At 34.0% G+C, this 20,020-nt stretch overlaps 1 protein-coding gene across 3 annotated transcripts; it reads left to right on the top strand.

Annotated features, from left to right (window-relative positions):
* Positions 1-25: 25 nt before the first annotated feature.
* On the top strand, positions 26-19,450 carry LOC128227540 (serine incorporator 1-like). 3 transcript variants are annotated; one of them, XR_008259828.1, is made up of 15 exons: positions 26-260; positions 2,710-2,877; positions 4,247-4,425; positions 4,948-5,030; positions 6,449-6,542; positions 7,607-7,656; positions 7,789-7,962; positions 8,397-8,492; positions 8,749-8,852; positions 10,191-10,345; positions 10,973-11,027; positions 11,159-11,204; positions 11,467-11,605; positions 12,017-15,743; positions 15,815-19,450. XR_008259828.1 is itself a non-coding variant. In XM_052938186.1 (14 exons), exons 1-14 carry the CDS (start codon positions 186-188, stop codon positions 12,258-12,260), a joined length of 1,662 nt encoding a protein of 553 aa, XP_052794146.1. In that variant the 5' UTR covers positions 26-185; the 3' UTR covers positions 12,261-19,450. The 3 variants fall into 3 exon arrangements, 1 of the variants encoding a protein (XP_052794146.1); XR_008259829.1 differs by having other exon boundaries at positions 12,017-15,299; positions 15,338-19,450; XM_052938186.1 differs by having other exon boundaries at positions 12,017-19,450.
* Positions 19,451-20,020: the final 570 nt, after the last annotated feature.

Genomic DNA, 20,020 nt, shown 5'->3' on the forward strand with positions numbered 1-20,020 from the left:
ATTGATTCTATATACCAAGACACATAAAATAATTAGTTTGACCCTGTTTTTTGCGGTTGACCGTGGCTTCTCTACAGCTGTGTTCGTGGTAGGGGCTTATATGCTGTCTATGTACATTATCGTTGTGTACTTTAAATGACATTCCATGTACGGGGAATAGCAATTTTCCAGGGGAGATGACCTGAATGTTATTGTATGGGAGGCAACAAGAACAAATCAAAATAGACGACATAAAAATGTGTAGTTGTTGCTCAGCTCAGGTTTGTGAATGCTTTTGCTGAATTGATTAAAATTGTATGTTTTTCACTGGACCAGTTTCAGTGTAAATAGAAATTGATACCCTGAAGTGCACTTGTATATTAAACTTGTAAGCTTTATTATTTATGGTGGTTGACTCATAAACTCAAACCTGATGACATAAGGTTTGGCTTATATTTTGTTGACAAACTCCGCTATATGTTTTATCTACTTAAAGATCCTCGTCAAACCTACCAACCCTTTTTAAAAAAGTTATAATATTATTTTATGAACCTAAACATCATATCAGCCGGGGTTGAGAAACTTTTAAGTTTTATGTATTTGCTTTATAAACAGAAAAAAAGCTACAGGTCCTGATATGATTTCAAATATATTACTAAAAACTGCGCCAGAAAAATTGCTCCAGGAATATCAGCAATCTTTCAATTGTCAATTTTAACGGGAGCTGCCATATGACTGGGTAAATGCCAATGTGTCGCCATTGTTCAAGAAAGAAGGTGTTCATCAAGTGGAAAAATGATCCTTCTGTTTCATTAACTTCAATTTTGTGTAACACCTTAGAACATTTCATTTGTAAACATCTGCTAGACTACTTTGGAAAGAACAATAACCTGAACCACGGTTTTAAAAGTGGATACTCCTCTGAAACACAACTCTTAGTAACCATCAACGACTTGTTATCTTCCAACGATGAAAGCCAACAAGCAGATTATATTAATTCTTGAATTTAGTAGTGTTCAACACAATTCCCCATGCTGAGCTCTGCCAGAAACTTCTTAGGTACGGCAAGACGGTTCCAGTATACTCATGGCTACATGTACATGTATGTTTATTTTTTATTAAACGGCATATGCAGGTCATCGTTGATGGGGAATCATCTCCAAAAGTTACTGTAGACTCTGGGGTCCCCCAAGGCACGGTCCTTGAACCCCTTATATTCCTGTGTCATATAAATGATTTGCCACTATCAGTAACATCACAAGTTCGCCTTTTAGCAGATAATTGTCTTCTATACAGGAAAACTAGCTGCCGGAAGGACTTTGAAATACTAGAAAAAGACTTGATAGAATTTAACTCTGGGCTGATAAATGGGGTATGCATGCACTTTAATGCAAAGAAATGTTACATCATGAGCATAAACAACAAGAAGCCACATTTCTACAATCGTTGTAACCATATTCTTAAACAAGTTACAGAAATCCATATTTGGGACTTACTCTATCCGAAGATCTAACATGTACACCACACAATAACAAAATTTGCATGAAATCAAACTCCACAATGGCTCTCCTACGTATAAACCTTCACCACTGCCCAGCTGAATTTTAAAAAACCGCATACCATCATTTATGATTCTAATAGACAGTTTAATGTCAATAAACTAGAATGTGTTCAACGAAAACCAGCAAGATTCATTATGGGAGACTATAAGACCTCCGAAGAAGAATGTTTCTCTCGCATCTTGGACAAACTGAAATTAACAAGCCTCCAAGAACATCTGACAGCAACACGTCTGATCTTCCTCTTCCAGTGTCCAAGGGTCTGGTGCCAGCACTACCCCCGGCAGAGTGTCTCCAACCAGCATAGAAAAGGAGGCATATTAAGGCTAAAAAAAATATTGATTGTGTTACATCAAATATCATCCAAACCAAGTAATAAAGAGCTCTAGAGGCTTTCAAATAAGACAATATAAATCTGAGCAACTAAAAACAAATTTTCTTTGTAAAAACGCTAAGAGAGTGGAATCAACTGGAAGATAGTGTGGTCTATGCAAAGAGGTCTTTAAGGCTCTCCAATTTTACTAGCGCTGTCCCCACGGTGTGCAAAACCTGAAAAGGTATTACACCGTAAAGATACAGATACAGAATTTGGTATCAACAGTGACTAGATATTGTTTGGATATGTTGGGTTTACCTGGGTTAGCTTACAATAAGATTGAGGTAATTAAATTATAGCAACATGATGGTGTCTGTCCGAAGCCAGTGTAGAAAACATTTAACATTTAGATGTGTTTGGCAAAAGTCTGCCAAATGTATATGCACTGCTCTGCCTGAGGAGCAAAGGTTTTGGGTTTGATCCCCATCAAGATGCACAAAACCATATTCCCGCAGTTTGATACAGTTTTCTAAAACATTTTTATTGCAATAAAATGGATTTATAAAGATAACTGTGTGTTCAACTAAAGTAGCTTGTTATCATATATTTTTCTTGTATTTTTTCAATATTTCATATTATTTTATAAAAAATACTCTAGAGCAAAATAAGTACTTCTCAATGAGTTACTGCTTAAAAACCATGAGTTGGACTCAAATGCATTGTTTGCTTTGGAATCTTAACCAATTTTTTTATTTTTGAGAATGCCCTTTTAAATACAAAAATACTCTCAATGAGTGTGTGATTTTATCATTTAGATTTAAATGTTTGTGTACCCATACTATTTTATGACTTCAGTTTGGCTGCTGCTGTGGTCCGGCTTCGTGTGGCCTGTGTTGCTCGCCCTGTAAGCCAATCAATGAGTCAACTGGGACACGGTTAATGTACATGATCTGTCTACTGATCGGCTTCCTCACCGCTTGCCTCATGCTGTCCCCACAGGTTGAAGAGGAAATTAAAATCAAGGTTCTCTATCTTTTGTACACAAAGTTTTTTTGTTGAAAATAGAAGGAAGCCTAATCATTAATATAAAATAAATGAAATCAATGGGAGTACTTAATAACTAAGTCATTTATGATATTGTATCATTGCAGTTGTTTAAAAATAACCAATTGCAACATCATATGCTGTGAAAAAGAGGCCTCAGGATGAATACCAGATATGCCAGTCGACCCTAATGTTTGTCACTTTATCCTATTTCTTTATTGCCATCAAAAAAATATTTTTGACAGGTAATTTTTTTTCCTTCAAGGTGCATTTTATTGCGACCAAAAGGTGTTTCAATTTTCTGTTTTTATAGAATAATTAGTATAATATTATTGAAGTTTAAAACTAAATTCTTCAACTTAGTTTCATAAAATGAGCTTGCATTCCATTTGTGTTGACCCAGATGAAATCAACTGCTTTAAGTGTGCGAACTATATTCAGACTCACCTTTACTTTGACAATCCTTAACCTTAGACCCAATTTTTGAGGGCAGTGAAACAAACATTTTTTTCAAAATTGCTTTATCAAGTTTTAGCTTGACTATTCGAAGAATATTGAGAGCTATACTACTCACCCAAGCGTCGGCGTTGGCGTCGGCATCACACCTTGGTTAAGGTTTTGCATGTAAGCAACTTTAAGTCATTATCTCATGTATTGCATTGAAACTTTACATATGTATTCCCAACTATCTAACCTACTAAATTAACCAAGTAAGATAAATCTAGTTTGCATTTAATGCAAATAATTGCCCTTTATTATTTGACTTAGAAATTCTGGTTAAGGTTTTGCATGCACGCACACATAGGTTAATTTCTCAGCAACTTCTTGATCTATTGCATTAAGACTTTAGACAATGGTACTCAACCACCCAACCTACTTAATTAACTAAGTTAGATAACTCTAGTTTGCATTGAATGCAAATAATTGCCCTTTATTATTCGACTTAAAAATTCTGGTTAAGGTTTTGCATGTAACCAGATTTAAGTCAATATTTCAGCAAATACATCATGTATTTCATTGAAACTTTAGATATGTATTCCCAACTATATAACCTACTAATTTAATAAAGTTAGATAACACTTTTTGGAATATAATGCAAATTATGGGCCTTTATTATTTGACTTAGAAATTCTGGTTTAAATTTTGCATGTAACCACATTTATGATAATATCTCAGCAAATAAATCATGTATTGCATTGAAATCTGATCTAAGTTTACAGTGATCCATGTTTCACCAAGCTTTTCAATCCTTACACTGAAAAGTGGCGGACTAGTCTAGCGCGCTGTCTCTGTTTCAGCTCTTGTTAAATATTATTTTTATTTTTATTTTAAATATGTCTTTACTCAGGTGCCTGGATTCAACTCTACGTGTGTACAGCTGAGCCTGGGTGAGAACTGTGCTGTGTTGACAGGTTACAAGGCCGTGTACCGAATATGTGCGGGGCTCGTTGTGTTCAACCTCCTTCTCATGATGCTAACCCTCTGTGTCCCCAACAGCAACCAATGGCGCGGCCATTTACACAATGGGTAACTGTCGACATGTTCAACTATGGGACTGAGTGCTAAATTAACATTTCTTATCACATTAAAAAATCTGAAATCTGATAATATCACATACATACAAGATGGTCTGCTGTCTTGCTCAAATTACTGCCCTTTCTCTTGACCTGTCTCATATACACATGAAACTATGTGATTGTGCCGCCAGTGAATTGTTTCACTAATTCAGTGCTACTTGTTGGTACACTTTGCTACGTTCTAAAGGCTGGTTCTGAAAAATCTTAATATTCTCCTAATATCATATAAAGAGTTTTTTTGAATAAATAAGAGAGTATCTTTACAAGACTAGCTCACCTGGATGAAAAGTGTATGATTGAAAGAGTGTTTTTTTGGCATGTTTTTGTATTTGCTCAAAATTGATTGGGGCATGATTAAAATGGCAAATGGCTAAAAATAAGAATTAAAATAAACTCCCTGTAGTTGAGGCAGAACACATATTTATGTCCTTCCATTGCAGTATTAATGTTATGTTCATGTATGATGTGACAGGTACTGGTTCTTCAAGATCCTGCTCCTGATTGGGCTGATTGTCGGAGCGTTCTTCATCCCCCGCTTTAGTCAGTTCTCAATCTGTGAGTTATAGCTCTTTATCTATGGGAATTTTCTTAAAATTGCTTAGAAATGTGAGATATATATATGACATTAATTTTTATTCTAAATGATATTAAAGGAGAATTTACAAAGTTTATTTTAAGCTTGCTGTGTCATTGTCGTGCAACAACACTTGAATGACAAACGTTGTTATTCGGGCAGGCGGCCGAGGGGCGTCAAACTCCCCTATGAAACTGAATAACTTCGGGTTGACATATCTTTTTGACCCAACTTGGTATAAAGGAAGAGTTTATGGAGACCTTTTATGGGATTGCATTTGGGGTCCCTACGGTCAAGGTCACTGTTACTAAAAATAGGAAACGGTTGAAACTGAATAACTTTAGTTAGGGTTCACATATCTTGACCCAACTTTGTATAAAGGAAGAGTTTATGGATACCTTTCACGTGATTGCGTTTGGTGTCCCTAGGATCAAGGTCAATGTTACTAAAACAGAAGAATGGTTGAAACTGAATAACTTTAGTCAGGGTTCACATATCTTGACTTAACTTGGTCTATAGGAAGAGTTTATTGATATCTTTCATGGGATTGTGTTTGGGGTCCCTAGGGTCAAGGTAAAGGTCACTGTTACTAAAAATAGGAAACGGTTGAAACTGAATAACTTTAGTTAGGGTTGACATATCTTGACCAAATTTGGTCTATAGGAAGAGTTTATGGATATCTTTCATGGGATTGCGTTTGGGGTCCCTAGTGTCAGGGTCGCGGTCACTGTTACTAAAAATAGAAAAAAAACCAGTTGAAACTAAATAACTTTAGTCAGGGTCCACATATCTTGACCAAACATGGTATAAAGGAAGAGTTTATGGAGACCTGTCATAGGATTGTGTTTGGGGTCCCTAGGATCAAGGTCAATGTTACTAAAAATAGAAAAACGGTTGAAACTGAATAACTTAAGTTAGGGTTGACATCTTGACCCAACTTGGTATAAAGGAAGAGTTTATGGATACCTTTCATGTGATTGTGTTTGGGGTCCCTATGGTCAACTATAAATAGAAAAACAGACACAGGCTGAAGTTTGTCTGTCAATCATTGAAAACCTGGTTTCGTCGCATTGCGGCGTTTCTTGTTTGTCTTAAAAACAGGAGGCAATTTGTTTTAAATTACTGTAATAATTATGTGAATGAGAGTTTATCAGTATTAATATGAGTACTACAGATAATAAAACTAAATTAATATTTTGAACGATTTATTAAATATAATGAAATGCTACAATTTACAAATGCACAATACTAGCTAATTAATGTTGATTTATGTTGGACGTTTCAAACAGGTTCAATTAAACATTTGTACATTTATAACTATGATTTGAATAGGGCCTTTATATACTTTGTGTTCTAGCTTCATTTATAACTGTATTACATTGTGAGCTGTGTATTTCAGACTGGATGTATGTTGGCATGGCAGGTGGGTTCATGTTCATCCTGGTACAGCTCATACTCCTTGTTGACTTCACACATGCATGGAATGCTAAATGGTACACTGACATCATATGGCTTTATTTTGAATGAATTGTAGTCAAAACATAACATGTCTGATTTTTGCATGATTATTGGTACAGTTTATAAGTATGAAGTCATACATACATGTTTTCATGATTTTCTTTCATTGTTTATTTTTTGGATCATAAACATCATTTGCAGCTGTATATTTATTTGTATTTAGCCTCATAGCCTTGGTGTTGCCATCCACATGTTGGTCATTGCATTTCATTAAGACATTAATGTTTTTATTTGCAAGATACACATATAAGTAGTCAGCTCAAACCTTGTGCTCCATCTGGCTAAAACATTTGTTTAGTTATGCACACTGCTCGGCTGTGGCAAGTGTTGGCATCAACATACATAGATTGTGTTCTTGTTAAGAAATTGCTTTCTGTGAAGGGACTTATTTTATTATACCCTGCAGAACCGAAGGTTTTGAAAGGAGGATATTGTTTTAGTGTTGTCTTCTGTCCGTGCAACGGTTGTCTTGTATGGAACCATATCTTGGTAGGGACTGGTCAGATAATGTTTTAACTTGTTCAGAATGTATCCCTTTATGAAGTCTTGACTACTTGTAAATGGGGTTACATGGTGTAAAAACTTTGTCATTAGGTTAAATCTAAGTGTAAGATTGGAAAAAAAAAAAAGGCAATTTATCCGCTCCAATTTTTATGATCCTTAATCAGAATATTTTTCTTGATGAAATCTTTGATAAGTTTGAAACAAGGTCACATGGGGTCAAACACTAGGTTTCTAGGTCAAATCTTAGAAAAACCTTGTGGACACTTTAGTTGCAATGCTTCAGGCCCATTCTTGATGAAACTTCTTTATAATGTCTACCTTGATGAAATATTTTATTAGTTTGAAACAGGGCAACGTGTGGTCAAAAACTAGGTTACTAGGTCAAATCTAAATGCTTCACTATATACAATATTCTTTTATTTCAAACAATTGTGCACATACTCATATCTTATAACCAATGTTCATAAGAGTCATCACTTTTCAGCTGTATTGCATGTTTCAGTTGGAATATTTCACCAACACTTGTCTTTTTTAGGATTCAACTAGATGAAGAAACTCAAAAGACAAGCACATGTGGTTATGTTGGTGAGTTTCTGTACAAATCTAAAAAAGATTAGTGCATGCGTTTTCATTTAAGCATCCTGTTTTCTGGCATAACTGTTTTAAACTTCAACAAAGTATCATAAATCTTACCTAGGATTTATTTGTGTTTTCCAGGAACTCTGTTGTGTGCAACAGTGTTTTATGCAGTAACAATCGCTGGAGCCATCCTGCTCTATTTCAACTATACAAGGTTTGAGGGCTGCAAGACCAACAAGATCTTCATCCTCGTGAACGCCGGCCTGTGTGCCTTACTCTCATTCTTCACCCTGCTTCCTGTTACACAGAAATGTAAGTGGCAACTGACGACAACACTTGGGCCCAATTTTTTCGAACAACTTTAAGTCACATATAACAGGATCTAGCTCATCACTCTCTTGTTGTGCTAGTATAAAATCTGTTTTATTCCCCTGTTACAGAGTTTTGAGACATTGTATTTAAGAAATTCTCAATAAACTACTCCTTTTTTTTTTATAAAACAAAGTTTTTAAAAGAAATTCGGCTATATGAAATAATATACTTAAGCATGTTATCCCCAAGCCTTGTCGGAGAGATTTGGGCCAGCACCCTTTGCATTTTACTGTATTAAATCTAGTATATTATGGACATGAAGTATTCTTTTAAAAGTGAAAGATATGATGTTTGATTAGTGCTGTACATGTTTTACTGACTTAAAGTCCATCTTATTTCATTGTTAATGTGTTGACTGCTATTGTATGATCTAGGTAACCAGAACGCAGGCCTTCTCCAGTCGTCTGTGATCTCCCTGTATGTGATGTACCTGACCTGGTCTGCCCTCACCAGCGAACCGCCCGAGGAAAGTATGAAGACAATTACCTGCATACATTTATACAACTAATAGCATAGCTTTAAAGTTATAAATACACAAAAATCTAAGTTGAGGTTGTATTAATTCTGAAATATTTCTGATTTAGAAGTGTATTTTCCTGCAAGGTTATCATCACTTAACATGCTGCTTGTTAAAAAAAAGGTGTCTGTTTATATATTTCATGAATTTTTTTTTACTTAACTCCCAACAGCACAATTCTGTTCAGTTATGATTTTGGGTTGTTTCAGTATCGTTCATTGAGACCGTGGAGGCGCGTATTGCCAGCATAATGAACAACCCCTTCAATCTCGTCTCCACTGACTACGACCTGAATGAGCTAGAAGAATCCCATGTAAGTCTCGCTGATTGTGAAAAGTTTAGCAAGGGTATTGTCTGCACGGGGAGGTTGCATGTTGGTTTCAGCTGGAATCCATATATTGGCCTCATAATGGCTAACTGTACCAATTTTCACCTAAGAAATAATATTGTGCATAATTTATTGTCAGCAAGTTTTGGGTTAATTGTTATGACAGTGAATATGTTTAAACTACGTGATTCCAAGGTGTATTTTATAAAAAATGTGGTCATTCGAACAGGTGGTCAGTCGAGGTCGAAGCTTAGTCCCGACTATTATTCCTTCTATTTTCATATAAAATTTACTGACTCTTGGATTGAAACCTAAATAAGTCTAGGAAGTTGAGCACTATTGCTGGTCCCTAATGCACAAATCATGCGCAAAACTTTATGATAACCATGAGGTCATAATTTCACGCATTTTCCCCGAAAGCATGTTCATAAATAAACAAAACTTTGGCAGGTGTTAAATTTTTCGCAAGTTGTAAATGACAGATGAAAGGGAATTTAAAAAGGTTGAAAACCGATGATCGTCGCTAATACTTGATAAGGGCATTTGAGAAGATAATTGTCAAAAGTTCATGATGATATTTATTATATTCTTTAATATGTTGTTTGTTTAGAAAATGTGTTGTTTTTGTTTTTTTGGAAAAATTAAATATTACCATAATTCAATTATTGGTTGTTCTTTTACATTTTCACACTTAGTAAACGACAGCTTTTGAACATATGAGCGATTTCCATTACACAATACATAATCAGTGTTGAAGTTAACTGAATTTTTTAAACTTTTAAAATACATTGTAACACATTTCAACTGACTTCAATGGGTTGTTCGAAACATCAGATCACTCGAGGTTAAAGCTTGTTCCAGGGCGTCCTAGAGCGATCACAATTTTACTGTATTTCCTTTCCTTTTATTGCCAGCCACATTTGTTTGATAAAAAAAATAAACCTGTGTGGTCATGTCAGGGTTTTAGCCAATATTTAGGACAGGGTGACACTGAAGAGAGACAGGGGGCTAAGGGGTAAAAGGGCACATTGTATTGGGATGAATAGAATTTGGAACATTATGAATTTTACAGATAATGTAAGAAATTGTGTTTGATAAGAGTAATATAAGGTTCAACTACTTCATATGTACAGTTTGAATGTATTTATAATCACATTATAAGTTTTAATCATAACAAAAAAATATCATTTTCTAAAGCATTTTATTGCAGATGGATACACATGCTGGTATGAAAAGGACAGTGTGCGGCAACCCTTTAGTTAAAACCCTACATGTATTGTTACTGCCTTTCTTATTCTATCATCTTTGTTTATCTTTTCTCAGATTGGCTATGCTAGGGGTCCAGGTGAAACCATGATCTTCTCCCGCCTGCAGAATGCGTCAAACATCTGTCGCCCAAGCGAGTTCAATCCTGAACGGGAAATGATAGCAGCCTACGCCGGTCTCTTCATTATGTTTGTCATGGCTGCGTTTGCAATGTGAGCATGAAGAATTACTTCAGGATTTTATGTTACATAGACTATTAGAGGATGTTATTTAAAGCTAAAATTAGTAAACAAGTTTTCTCAAATGGATAAAAAAGGACCTTTAATCAATACTAATTTGATGAATTATAGCACTAAAAAAATAAAACAGGGCTATTAAGTGTGCGCATGTTCACCACTTTTCATTGATGTCGGCACATCAAAATAATTGACTTAGTTATACATCAAAAGTATATAGTAAATATTTGTTATTTCATTATGCCGACATCATCTCTGTTATAATTATACTCATCTAATGGTTCTGCTTTTGAAAAAAATATATGTTTCATAGGTAGCAAAAAGATTATATTAACATTTTTGGCATTCAAGATTTTGTGATAACTTTCTGTAAATTTTCTATGAAAGTTAAAATGAATGAAACCATCCTTTGAAATACGATCGTTTATCTTATCAAGCAAGCATGTATTGAATTCACAAACTGCTAGGATTACATTTTAAATGGTTCTTGAATAACATTTTAGACCATTATCGTGACATTCAAGAACAGTTCCTTCTTCACTTAAAAAAATGTTTTGGACTTGCCAGATATTGACTGAATTTTCTTTGTAATCCTGTTTTTAGTTTGAGCACCTCTAAAGATGGGGAAAAGATTGGTATTCGCCACAGTCCTGGCACTGTAAGTTATTCACATTGACATTAATTATATGGTAGATTTCTTGTTAGTTCAGCTTCGCAGTATGTTACATTGTGTCTTGACATGAATTATAACAGTTTGCTTGTTTGTAACATGCAGTTTTGTTATTGTAGACTGAAGAAACGTATGACTGCTGTTGCTGCTGTAAAGTACGACAACGTATGTATGAACATAGTGAATGCATTTCAGTTTATTTCTAGTCAAACAAGCCAAATTGAAGATAGGGTATAAAACACCACTGTCTCCTTACAAGTCTTAAAATATGATATATTTTCAGAAAGTTTTCATTGAGCGTGAAAGTTGTACATGTATAAAGACTAAGTATCATTATTATCAGTCAAATCCTATGGATGGTTTTTTAATTTGCTGTACCAAGAAGTCCAGTTCATTTCAGTTTTACCCTTTTTTAACATGTTTGAAGGTCACAACCCATCTGAGTTTGGAGGTCAGCGTGTGAACTACAATGAGGCTGATGGGGTGATCTACAGCTACTCCTTCTTCCACTTTACCTGTGTGATCGCAACCCTCTATGTCATGATGCAGCTCACCAACTGGTATAGGTGCGTACACTATCTTCACATTCAGGATTGATTGAGAATTATGCAAAAATAACAGAGAACTAATTCCTTGAAATATCTCATATCTCTACAACCTGTTAAGTTTTAATCTCTAACTTTGAAATGAGATTTTAAAATTTCAGCTCGTTATTTTGTCCTTCCTTGCATGTCCAAGTATATGGATGCTACATGACTTTTCAACTATTTAAAATGTTGACACTCGCATGTAGTACAAGATCAACCCTGTTTGAAACAGGCACTACTTGTATCTGTTTTGGCATCTGTGTGAGATGTTAAGAATTCCTGTTTTCTTCATTGTTTCTATTAAATATGAGTACAACATTAAGGTTTGGCAAACTTCGTTTATACTTCATTGTATTATGTGGGATGTTATCAAGCATTTTTGTTGCCTAGGCCTGCCGAGTCTGACCTAAACCGGTTTGGCCTGAACTGGGGTGCCGTGTGGGCCAAGATGGGCTCAAGCTGGGCGTGTGTCATCATCTACATGTGGACCCTGTACCTTCCAAACTGCTGGCTTGGGCGAGACCCGAGGTTTTCACGAGGACGGGGTGGGGCCAGGGAGGGGGAGGGGGAGGAAGAGCATGCCATGGTGGTCACTGGCCAGGAAGTTGTTGTTGCCAGGTCCTCAACAGTGTAGCGACAACCCATACACCTTTGTAGGGTCATCTCCTCAATGCTTGTCCGGGACTGTAACCTCTGCAGGGTATTATATGTTCTATGGATTCTATTGATATGTCATTTTATTTGAAGATTTAAATTGAAAACCTTATCTCAGTGATCAAAATATACAAATGTTAGGTATTCATGTATAGTACATGTTTGATTTGCTATAAACTTTTTATCATGTTAATTATGATTGTATTGACATTCTTTTGTTTTCCGTGTTGTCAAAGCCTTGGTGTCATTGTGCAAAACCGTCAACCTTGGCCTTAAATTAACTCAAAAACCCTGTCAATTGGTAAACATGTTGTCAGAGACAGTTAGCACACGTTTAGCTTGGACTTAAATAATTGACGTGATATGCACCTTTTTGACTGTCTGCGCTGCTATTGTTTTATGGTTCTTCCACTATCAATCTTGCCTTTATTACACATATTAACAATGCACTCTGTTATATATAATTTACATATCAAATATTTTGTGCCATTTTGCTTTTCTTTTTTATCCTGTATAAGTTTTACTGAATGCCTTATTTTGTTTGAATTTAAATCTGTTATACATTATCATGACATTCATACATGTAGTTTACTCACCACAAATTGACTGTCAACCATTTTATTATTATTATTTTTTTTATCATTATTGGCATTACAATTATTAATTACTTTACAAGTTATTTACGACCAACAATCTTTAAAAGGCCTTCATTCTTAGTGCTGTATAGGGGTTAAGGACAACTTTAATGTACATGTATATGCTTCTGTCTGCTGTGTTGTCTCTTATCACAGCCTTTAAACAGCCCTTGCATTTTGTTGTGTTGAAGCATTATTGAGGTTGATGAATATAGTAATTAGATTGTGTTAACAGTTCATTATCAAGTTTAGGGTGATGGTATATTTTTTTTACCATATTAAATAGCGTGAGCATAGATATCGTTGTTTAAGGATAGAATTAGTATTGTGCCTTATCAGTGTTTGAAAACCTTTTGATCAATGCATCGTTAATGAAGAGAGAGGGATTTCATAATTATATGTGCATTGACCAAATGTTTTCATACAAAGATAAACCACAATTTTATATGTATTCATCTAAGAAGCAAAGTAGGAGTCTAAATATTAAGAGATAAGAGATAAACATGGTATGGTTAATTCCCTTTTTGGAAACTCTCAGATCTGATTTTGTTTGCTTTGAAGATTTTTGTAATACAAATTGATGTATTGACAGTGATTTATCTCAGTGAAAATCATATGTGCTCTCATATGACCACTTCATTTCAACCTTGCTTTTATTACTATACATCAAAATTGCGTTAATCAAGGGTTACTCTTGGAACATGTGTGCAAGGCTCTTGTTTATATCAAACAGTCTGGTGTTAATTTTTATTTTGTGCAATATTTGTTTCATAGCTTTTTAACATAGTAAACTTATAAACCATGTTTTGTATTATCCTGTACATAATTATATATAAATTGAACTATATTTTTGGCAATTAGTACGGAAACCTCATTGACTGGTAGCGGAAACCTCATTGACTGGTAGCGGGTGAATATGCATACCATATATGATAATAATACTAAATATACATGTATATCCCAAAATTCTCCATACATAAAAATGATGGCTTGGAAAAATAATCTCATTACTATTGGCCATTGAATCAATATATATGTACTAGTACTAGTATTGCATTTAAACACTAACTTTTCCCTCTTTTTATTAATCTAATCCATTCTAGATCTTTGAAGTGTTTAAAGATATTTGTTCTTTCTTTGCTGTGTTTATTAACAAAATAAGCTGCATCTTGTCATTAACATACGTTGCTTACATTAATTGTATTAGTTGTATAACCATGGCCATGTTTTAGCCCGTGTTATCAGCTTTATGTAGTGGTATTCTACTTTTATACTGGTTGTGTATATCTTCATTTGCATTAACATGTGTCTTAGACTGAAAGTATTATTTCTTAAACTTGTAAAAGTTAAACATTTTGTGGAAGGTTGATAATTTGGTATGCATTTGAGCTGTTTAAATCTAGATATATTGTCTACCCTCAGATTATCTTTCGAGAAGGTTTATGTGTGATTGACCGATCACATGACCTGTGACCATGATCAGTTAGTTAGGTCACAACTGATATTCGTAAAATGCACCATGTTATTTTGAATTGTTATGTGAACATGTAGAAAATATCATAATTATTCAAGGTCCAAAATGTATATTTTAAATGATATTGGTAAATTTTGTAACTTGAATTATTGATTCTTTTTTTGTAAAAGTTTGCAGTGTCAAATGTTCAAAATTGTTGTTAAACCCAACTTTGTGTTAGTGATGTGAAATTTAATCAAATATTATATTTTATATAAAAGTTAATGTTGTAACTAGTTAAAATGTTGTAATTATCATACACACAGTGTGTAAATATTGAAGATTACGAGTACACTTAGTGTGTAAATGTTGGAAGGTTATGAGTACACATAGTGTTTTGATGTTGTTGATTACGTTGTTTGTTGATGTTGAAGCTTTTAAGTACACATAGACTAGTCTGTTAATGTTGAAGATTAGAAGTACAGGTAGTGTGTTAATGCTGAAGGTTAGAAGTACACATAGACTAGTCTGTTAATGTTGAAGATTAGAAGTACAGGTAGTGTGTTAATGTTGAAGCTTTTAAGTACACATAGACTAGTCTGTTAATGTTGAAGATTAGAAGTACAGGTAGTGTGTTAATGCTGAAGGTTAGAAGTACACATAGACTAGTCTGTTAATGTTGAAGGTTAGAAGTACAGGTAGTGTGTTAATGCTGAAGCTTATGAGTACACATAGACTAGTTTGTTAATGTTGAAGATTAGAAGTACAGGTAGTGTGTTAATGCTGAAGCTTATGAGTACACATAGACTAGTATGTTAATGTTGAAGATTAGAAGTACAGGTAGTGTGTTAATGCTGAAGCTTATGAGTACACATAGACTAGTTTGTTAATGTTGAAGGTTAGAAGTACAGGTAGTGTGTTAATGCTGAAGGTTAGAAGTACACATAGACTAGTGTGTTAATGCTGAAGCTTATGAGTACACATAGACTAGTTTGTTAATGTTGAAGGTTAGAAGTACAGGTAGTGTGTTAATGCTGAAGCTTATGAGTACACATAGACTAGTCTGTTAATGTTGAAGGTTAGAAGTACAGGTAGTGTGTTAATGCTGAAGCTTATGAGTACACATAGACTAGTTTGTTAATGTTGAAGATTAGAAGTACAGGTAGTGTGTTAATGCTGAAGCTTATGAGTACACATAGACTAGTTTGTTAATGTTGAAGGTTAGAAGTACAGGTAGTGTGTTAATGCTGAAGGTTAGAAGTACACATAGACTAGTTTGTTAATGTTGAAGATTAGAAGTACAGGTAGTGTGTTAATGCTGAAGCTTATGAGTACACATAGACTAGTTTGTTAATGTTGAAGATTAGAAGTACAGGTAGTGTGTTAATGCTGTAGGTTAGAAGTACACATAGACTAGTTTGTTAATGTTGAAGGTTAGAAGTACAGGTAGTGTGTTAATGCTGAAGCTTATGAGTACACATAGACTAGTTTGTTAATGTTGAAGGTTAGAAGTACAGGTAGTGTGTTAATGCTGAAGCTTATGAGTACACATAGACTAGTTTGTTAATGTTGAAGATTAGAAGTACAGGTAGTGTGTTAATGCTGAAGCTTATGAGTACACATAGACTAGTTTGTTAATGTTGAAGATTAGAAGTACAGGTAGTGTGTTAATGCTGAAGGTTAGAAGTACACATAGACTAGTTTGTTAATGTTGAAGATTAGAAGTACAGGTAGTGTGTTAATGCTGAAGGTTAGAAGTACACATAGACTAGTCTGTTAATGTTGAAGATTAGAAGTACAGGTAGTGTGTTAATGCTGAAGGTTAGAAGTACACATAGACTAGTTTGTTAATGTTGAAGATTAGAAGTACAGGTAGTGTGTTAATGCTGAAGGTTAGAAGTACACATGGTTTATTGATGTTGAAGATTACATGTAAACATAGTGTGTTAATGTTGAAGATTATGTGTACATATAGTGTTTTGATGTTGAAGATTATGTGTAAACATAGTGTGTTAATGTTGAAGATTATGTGTACATATAGTGTGTTGATGTTGAAGATTATATGTACATATAGTGTGTTGATGTTGAAGATTATGTGTACATATAGTGTGTTGATGTTGAAGATTATGTGTACATATAGTGTGTTGATGTTGAAGATTATGTGTACATATAGTGTGTTGATGTTGAAGATTATGTGTACATAGTGTGTTAATGTTGAAGATTATGTGTACATATAGTGTGTTGATGTTGAAGATTATATGTACATATAGTGTGTTGATGTTGAAGATTATGTGTACATATAGTGTGTTGATGTTGAAGATTATGTGTACATATAGTGTGTTGATGTTGACGATTATGTTTACAGGTAGAGTGTTGATGTTGAAGATTATGTGTACAGGTAGTATGTTAATGGTGAAGATTATGTGTACAGGTAGTATGTTGATGTTGAAGATTATGTGTACAGGTAGTATGTTGATGTTGAAGATTATGTGTACAGGTAGTATGTTGATGTTGAAGATTATGTGTACAGGTAGTATGTTGATGTTGAAGATTATGTGTACAGGTAGTCTGTTGATGTTGAAGATTATGTTTACAGGTAGTATGTTGATGTTGAAGATTATGTGTACAGGTAGTATGTTGATGGTGAAGATTATGTTTACAGGTAGTATGTTGATGTTGAAGATTATGTGTACAGGTAGTATGTTGATGGTGAAGATTATGTGTACAGGTAGTATGTTGATGGTGAAGATTATGTTTACAGGTAGTATGTTGATGGTGAAGATTATGTGTACAGGTAGTATGTTGATGGTGAAGATTATGTGTACAGGTAGTATGTTGATGGTGAAGATTATGTTTACAGGTAGTATGTTGATGTTGAAGATTATGTGTACAGGTAGTCTGTTGATGTTGAAGATTATGTTTACAGGTAGTATGTTGATGTTGAAGATTATGTGTACAGGTAGTATGTTGATGTTGAAGATTATGTGTACAGGTAGTCTGTTGATGTTGAAGATTATGTGTACAGGTAGTATGTTGATGTTGAAGATTATGTGTACAGGTAGTATGTTGATGGTGAAGATTATGTTTACAGGTAGTATGTTGATGGTGAAGATTATGTGTACAGGTAGTATGTTGATGGTGAAGATTACGTTAACAGGTAGTCTGTTGATGTTGAAGATTATGTATACACATAGTGTGTTGATGTTGAAGATTAAGTTAACAGGTAGTCTGTTGATGTTGAAGATTACGTTAACAGGTAGTCTGTTGATGTTGAAAATTATGTGTACACATAGTGTGTTGATGTTGTAGATTACGTTAACAGGTAGTGTGTTGATGTTGAAGGTTATGTTAACAGGTAGTGTGTTGATGTTGAAGATTACGTTAACAGGTAGTGTGTTGATGTTGAAGATTATGTGTACACATAGTGTGTTGATGTTGAAGATTACGTTAACAGGTAGTGTGTTGATGTTGAAGATTATGTGTACACATAGTGTGTTGATGTTGAAGATTACGTTAACAGGTAGTGTGTTGATGTTGAAGATTATGTGTACACATAGTGTGTTGATGTTGAAGATTATGTGTACACATAGTGTGTTGATGTTGAAGATTATGTGTACATATAGTGTGTTGATGTTGAAGATTACGTGTACAGGTAGTGGGTTGAAGGTTGAAGACATATGTGTGAAATGTTCAAATAGTGTTCAAATATGTATTGAGTCAACTATGAAACGCAATTGTTCTTTTGATATAGATACAAACTATTAAGTCAGGCTAGCTGAAAATTGCTTACGGCACATAACGAATATGATAATACTCAAACATTTACAATTGCATCTAAAAGGGACTAGCTCATGTTTTTGTAAAATGCATTTTTTATATGAAAAAAATAAAGTATGGCAAATCATTAGGAGTGTTTAAACTAAAATAGTAACATTTAAACCCTTTCAGCAAATGTTGATATTTGCTCAAATACCGTCTTTGAAGATCACAATTTTAATATGTGGTAATAGCAGCTTTGGGCAATTCATTGTTGCGTGATTGCATGATTAGTTGATTGACATTTACATGTGATGTTATGAATGTATTGTTAAAGAGTCAAAATATTCATCACTTTTGGTTGAGTCTTGGTGGCATAGTGGTTAAGGCCTCTGTGTTCTTATTTTTACTTGACTTTACTGGTGATGGTTCCAAATAAAACCAAAATACTTATTTGCACTATAATTGTATTTTTTCTGCAATTTCGATATCATAGAATAAAATAATGATGAAAGAAATGTTTTCATATGCATTACCATAAGTATTTTTTGGTTGAAAAACATGAGCGAGTCCCTTTAATTTAATCCGATTTTGAAGAGACATTATTTTATACATGAATCTTATGAATACAAAAGATAGGCCTTGATATTTATTTAAACGATGTGTATTTAAGTAGTGTTCCTTCTGATTGGTCTATGTCAGTCCTGTTAGCAACAGACTGTCTGACAACTGCAGTCATCCAAATTAAGACTTTTGGATGAACAAGCCCGACTTCTAATACTATTGCTTGGCATCAATTTTTTGAACATGCCCTGCTAAATAAAATTAAGAATTTGAGCAAGCCTGGAAGACATTTTATCAGTGCAGGGCTTGCCGGCTTGTGTTAATTTCGACCAGTGCAACTGTGAAGTATAGGTTTAGCCTGACATCTCTGAATAACAAGTTTAGTTTGACAACTTTTATTGTACCAGTAGTTTGCCAGTTCTTGCACATAGATCTACTGTTAGGTACATGGATAACTGTGATTGGTACCAATAGACAAATGGCAGGTGTATGAGTAAGAATATTTTGATGATGGTCATACCACTATGTTGATGCAAGCATATTTGCCAGTTTCTGTACATAACTTTGTTACTCATTGGATTTTATTTAATTTTACTATGGGTATCTTTGTTAACTTTTGTGAACTATTTTTGATATTTTATTGATTTATATATAAGCATTTCTTCCAGATATACACATATTACTAATTACCTATTAGTCATTTATATGAGTATGTTAATTGGCATTATGCATGCATTTTTAAAGAATAAAAGCATAAATCAATTTTGTTTCTTCTGCCTGCAGCTTTATAGATTTCAAGTTTTTAGTATTTAATTTTTTTTATTTTTTATTTTAAAATAATTGCTTTTTATCTTTATATGCCATAGTATTGTGTCCCTTTTTAGCAGTAATGGAGTGAAAATAACAAATGATTTGCTGGTCATTATTGAGGGCAAATGGCAAGCATACAACCTGACAATCATCAGATTTGCCCAATGTTAATGGTCATGGAAAAGTATGAATCAATCCAGATTTCGCGCCAGTTTCTCAAAAATTATCAAAACTAAGTAGATTATATAAATCCAGTATTCTTCTTAAACTCTGTTAAATTCATGATGCTTTTATTATTAATTAAGAACAATTTTGTTCTTTATCTGATGGAGGTTATATTTTATGCATTAAACAAATGATAAACAATTTTATAATTAGTAAATAACATTTTTTGCTTAATACCAACAAAAAACATTGACCACAAATTTATTTCAACATGAACTATGAGATAATGTGGTTATAAAAGAGTCAAAACATTTAGGATTCCAAACTTAACCTGGCTGTTTTTTGGGTTAACTTAGT

This window comes from Mya arenaria, chromosome 3 (assembly GCF_026914265.1).
Source record: "Mya arenaria isolate MELC-2E11 chromosome 3, ASM2691426v1".
Classification (NCBI taxonomy): domain Eukaryota; kingdom Metazoa; phylum Mollusca; class Bivalvia; order Myida; family Myidae; genus Mya; species Mya arenaria.